This window comes from Salvelinus alpinus, chromosome 21 (assembly GCF_045679555.1).
Source record: "Salvelinus alpinus chromosome 21, SLU_Salpinus.1, whole genome shotgun sequence".
In the NCBI taxonomy this organism is placed as follows: Eukaryota; Metazoa; Chordata; class Actinopteri; order Salmoniformes; family Salmonidae; genus Salvelinus; species Salvelinus alpinus.
In genome coordinates this window covers 33,033,332-33,038,814 of record NC_092106.1, presented here as the reverse complement: position 1 = coordinate 33,038,814, position 5,483 = coordinate 33,033,332, and the positions used below count along the sequence as shown (strand labels likewise).

Sequence of the window (5,483 nt, the reverse complement as noted above, 5' to 3'; positions counted from 1 at the left end):
GCAAACAGGAAAACCACAGGCGGCGTTCCTAGTGGCCGTGGACTTTAACACAGGGAAAATTAAATCTGTCTTACCAAATTTCTATCAGCATGTTAAATGTACAACCAGGGGTAAAAAAAAACTCGGGACCACCTTTACTCCACACACAGAGACGTATACAAAGCTCTCCCTCGCCCTCCATTTGGCAAATCTGACCATAATTCTATCCTCCTGATTCCTGCTTACAAGCAAAAATTAAAGCAGAAAGCACCAGTGACTCGGTCAATAAAAAGTGGTCAGATGAAGCAGATGCTAAACTACAGAACTGTTTTGCTAGCCAATGACATCAGTCATTGGCTTCATCAATAAGTGCATCGAGGACGTCGTCCCCACAGTGACCGTACGTACATACCCCAACCAGAAGCCATGGATTACAGGCAACATCCGTACTGAGCTAAAGGCTAGAGTTGCTGCTTTCAAGGAGTGGGAAGCTTATAAGAAATCCCGCTATGCCCTTCGACTAACCATCAAACTGGCAAAGCGTCAATACAGGACTAAGATCGAATCGTACCACACCAGCTCTTACACTCGTCGGATGTCCACATCACCAACAAACTAACATAGGAGATAGATGGGAGGGGTTGAATGGAGCTGAAGTGTGGGACTAATAACAACAAGATAACCAATGTAAAACATAAAATGTATATAGGTTCAGAAATTTTGTGAAATAGCACAGTTACAAATAGAAATCAAACTGGATGGACATCAGAAAAATAGGAAGAACTAAAAACAAACAAAATATAACTATTGTAAATAGATTGTATCTGTAAAATCTGTATAAAATGTATAAACTCAAGGTAGAAGCCTAAATGTAATTGTTTATTAGTTTACTCCAATTGAGGGAGGGGTGGTAGGGTTTGAGGGGAATAATAAAGGTATATTCTAAAAAAAAGTATGTACAGTTGAAGTCGGAAGTTTACATACACTTAGGTTGGAGTCATTAAAACTCATTTTTTAACCACTCCACACATTTGACCCACTGGGAATGTGATGAAAGAAATAAAAGCTGAAATAAATCCTTCTCTCCTTCTCAGAATAATCCTACCATTATTCTGACATTTCACATTCTTAAAATAAAGTGATGATCCTAACTGACCTAAGACAGGGAATTTTCACTAGGATTAAATGTCAGGAATTATGAAAAACTTAAATGTATTTGGCTAAGGTGTATGTAAACTTCCAGCTTCAACTGTATGTGGTCTGTCGTAGGGTAACGTGGTAAAAAGCCAACTTGAAATTTTCTCAGGACATTGTTTTCTGCTGTTAACGTTAATGATCATGCAGAGGATTTTCCCAAGGTTGCTAGTGATGTATATCCAACGGTAGTTATTGGGGTCAAATTTGTTTCCACTTTTGTGGATTGGGGTCATCAGTCCTTGGTTCCAAGTATTGGGGAAGATATTTGATCATTTCATTTAGGATACCATCAACACCACAGGCCTTTTTGGGTTGAAGGGTTTGTATTTTGTCCTGTAGTTCATACTGAACAAAAATATAAATGCAACATGTAAAGTGTTGGTCCATGTTTCATGAGCTGAAATAAAAGATCGCAGAAATTTTCCATTTGCACAAAAAGCGTATATTTCTCTCTAATTTTGTGCACAAATTTGTTTACATCCCTGTTAGTGAGCATTTATCTTTTGCCAAGATAATCCATCCACCTGGAAGGTGTTGCATATCAAGAAGCTGATGAAACAGCATGATCATTACACAGATGCACCTTGTGCTGGAGACAATAAAGGCCACTCTAAAATGTGTAGTTCTGTCACACAACACAATGCCACAGATGTCTCAAGTTTTGAGGGAGCGTGCAATTGGCATGCTGACTGCAGGAATGACCACCAGAGCTGTTGCCAGAGAATGTGACGAGATCCTGAGGACTATTGTTGTGTCATTTATCTGCTGCCATCACCTCGTGTTTCAGCATGATAATGCACGGCCCCATGTCGCAAGGATCTGTACACAATTCCTGGAAGCTGAAAATATCCCAGTTCTTCCATGGCCTGCATACTCACCAGACATGTCACCCATTGAGCATGTTTGGGATGCCCTGGATCAACTTGTACAACAGCGTGTTCCAGTTCCCGCCAATATCCATCAACTTCACACAGCCATTGAGGAGGAGTGGGACAACAGGCCACAATCAACAGCCTGATCAACGCTATGCGAAAGAGATGTGTCGCGCTGCATGAGGCAAATGGTGGTCACACCAGATACTGACTGGTTTTCTGATCCACGCCTCTGCCTTTTTTTTAAGGTATCTGTGACCAACAGATGCATATCTGTATTCCCAGTCATGTGAAATCCCTAGACTAGGGCCTAATGAATTTATTTAAATTGACTGATATCCTTATATGAACTGTAACTCAGTAAAATCTTTATATTTTTGTTCAGTGTAATTGGAGAATCCAGTGGGTTCTGGTAGTCTTTAATAGCTGACTCTAAACTGTTTAATTGATCATGTATGTGTTTTTGCTGTTTGTTCTTTGTGTTTCTCTCTCTCTGTCTCTCTCGCTCTGCCTCAGTCTCTCTGCCTCAGTCTCTCTGTCTCAGTCTCTCTGCCTGTCTCTCTGTCTCAGTCTCTCTGCCTCAGTTTCTCTGCCTCAGTTTCTCTGCCTCAGTTTCTCTGCCTGTCTCTCTGCCTCAGTCTCTCTGTCTCAGTCTCTCTGTCTCAGTCTCTCTGCCTCAGTCTCTCTGCCTCAGTCTCTCTGCCTCAGTTTCTCTGCCTCTCTCTCTGCCTCAGTCTCTCTGTCTCAGTCTCTCTGTCTCAGTCTCTCTGCCTCAGTTTCTCTGCCTCAGTTTCTCTGCCTGTCTCTCTGCCTCAGTCTCTCTGGCTCGCTCTCTGCCTCTCTCTCTCTCTCTCTCTCTCTCTCTCTCTTTGTCTCTCTCTCACACGTGTGTAAAGCTGCTACCCAGGAATTCATTCAGAGACCAGTGGCGTGCCCACACTTGCCCTTCTAGAAGTATGAGGAGTGTATGAAGGACTCACCTACTTCATACAGATAGCCTGCCAGAGGTGTGTGGGGGAGTTACTGCCTTTTAGATAGAACTTCCATATTTGTTTTGCACTAGAGTTTTTGCACTAGAGTTTTTCCTGGTCAGGCCATGTAGTCAGGAACAACTCCTGGCCCTAGATTATGACCACTGGTACCAGTGTCACTGAGCTAGGGCTAAGGATCCTGACAGTCTCCCTTAATGCTCTTTTAGACCAGGTTCAGCTGTGGAATGGTAACTGTATGCAAAGTATAACCAGAACATCAGAGTTATATTTAAATAAAAAACATTTATATTAGCGTGAGAGGCCAATAGACCAAACAGTCAAGAAAATATGTCTCACAGCATTTAAATGGAATTTGTTTGATTTGTGAAGGACAAGTAGCTGTTTTAGTGGCCTAAACCGGCGACCCACAACGACATGTGACAACAAATACACCATGCTCACAGAGCGTCAACTGAATGTCACCAAGTCTCTGGGCTCCATCCAGTGTCTTAATATAAATATCAGCTACTGAATAGGAACCCCCTAACCCTAAAATTAAAGGAGACGTTTGTGTGTATGGGTGTTACATACAGTACATACACACACCCCATACACCAGGAGTTCCCCAAATGACGGCCAGCGGTTTCTCTGCCTCAGTTTTATTTGGCCCCCCAAGTTTTCTAAGCAAAAATATTTTTTTTAATCCAAGAAATCAGCTCCAGGTGATTTTAATTTGTGTAACCTGTTCCCAAGTATTCCCACGCATAATAGAGAGACACGTGATTGTATACAAATGTCAGCAAGGTTTGAAATTATTATGTCTTAGTGAAATATTATCTCTGTTAGGGTTTTTTGCGGTCTATCTGCAGTCTACAAATGATTTGTAATTATGTTACGGCCCCCGACCATCCGCTCAAGAAGCTGTATCTAGTTGATCACGGCCATACATTCTGTTCTGGGATCACGGTATAATAGCAGTGTGCTGGACTGGCGTCTTACCCCGAGCATCTGATGGAGGTAGTGGTACTGCTGCCCACAGTAGTACAATAGGAACGTCCTCATGAACAGCAAGGTGTTAGCGCCCAGCCACAGCACCTAACACACACACACACACACACAAACAAGATGTCAGTGGTGCTGCTGATGATGATGAAGATGATGATGAAGATGATTATTGATAATGATTGATGATGACAACATCCAACCGCCACAGCACTCTCTTCATGTGTTAGGCTGCTTTCCAATTTCCAGTTAGGATCGAGATTGTAAATTGCAACAGCTCCACTCAGTTACTTTTCTTTGCAATAGTAAAAACATGTCATAACAGTGTAATACTGTAATAAAAGTGTTGTCTCGGGATTAGGTTGTACTATTCTTACCAGAACCAAGTGTTTTCCTCCCTCGTTCGCGACCCAACTCCGCACTGACAAAGCCATGTTTCAGCCTCACCGACCGCCGCCAAGTTTTCCAGTTTGGGAGTTTACGGAAAATCAATCCCTTTTGTTTGACTCCGAATCTCCTCCTACCAGTGAGTGACACAAACCCGTCTGTTTGCGGATCACTCCCGATAAACTGGCACTCGAATGTCTCGCATGTCTTTGGGGGGCATTTCTGTCCCGGCGTCCTTGTGCACAGCGTGGAGTGTTTTAGCACCGGCGAACCGGCTTGTCGTTTTCTCCTCCTCCCCTCTCTCTCTTTCTCCCCAGTCTTTCTCTTTTTCTAACGGGTGAGGGCGCCACGGCACTTCATGGTCGTGTGGGTAATTTTCCACGGTTCTTCAGTCTCCACTGTTGTGTCTGCGGTGAAAGCAACATGAAAACAACGGTAGGTTATTATAGAGCAGGGAGTGCAACGTCGGGGGCCTGGAAATTTGCACCCCCCCCCGAGAGAAGATAAAACATAGACAGAAAAGCCTAGAAGATGATATAGCCTCTTGAATTGTAAACATTAAGGAGCTAACAGTTATTACATGACAGTGCTGCTATCCTGAACCTTTTGTAATTATCACCAATTTTTTGTCAAATATTAATTTTAAAAGACAGTGAAAGAGGAACGTTTCTTCATTACAGGAGTCTGCAATAAGACAGTGGGAGAATCTCAATTGTTTTTGCTCGAGTCCTCTCTGTTCCGCCCTTGCCTGCTTTTGAAAAAGGGGTTAGGTCTAGTTTAGTCAATAGGCTACTAGTGCCTCACTGTGGCTATAACCACCCACTGCAATTTAGAAGATAGATTGCCACCAATCGCACCCAAAAACAAGTTGACAGTGTCATTTTAATCTGTTGTTCACAATCACCACTATAAATCACTAGCATGGGTGTACAGCTATGGCGGGGCTTGAACCAGAAACTGTGCACTAGTCTACAGGCTTATATATAGCCTACTCAGACCTGTGCCATGAAGTTCGAGACCTCTTTGCAGAGGCAATTGTGCGCACACATACTACAGGCAGGCACCGTTGCACCTA

At 43.0% G+C, this 5,483-nt stretch overlaps 1 protein-coding gene across 3 annotated transcripts in view; it reads right to left on the bottom strand.

Annotated features, from left to right (window-relative positions):
• Positions 1–5,068, bottom strand: part of LOC139548254 (NADPH oxidase 4) — a 42,835-nt gene extending 37,767 nt beyond the window's left edge. Inside the window, exons 1-2 of one of the 3 annotated variants that reach the window (XR_011669681.1) lie at positions 4,399–5,068; positions 4,019–4,114 (exon numbers count right to left, since the gene is read on the bottom strand). Coding sequence is in view for 2 of the 3 variants with exons in the window: in XM_071357802.1 (XP_071213903.1) it covers positions 4,019–4,114; positions 4,399–4,455 (153 nt within the window). In the remaining variant the exon portion in view is untranslated. The remainder of the gene's footprint in view (positions 1–4,018; positions 4,115–4,398) is intronic. The other 2 variants (XM_071357802.1, XM_071357803.1) reach the window with 2 other exon arrangements.
• Between the last annotated feature and the right edge of the window lie 415 nt (positions 5,069–5,483).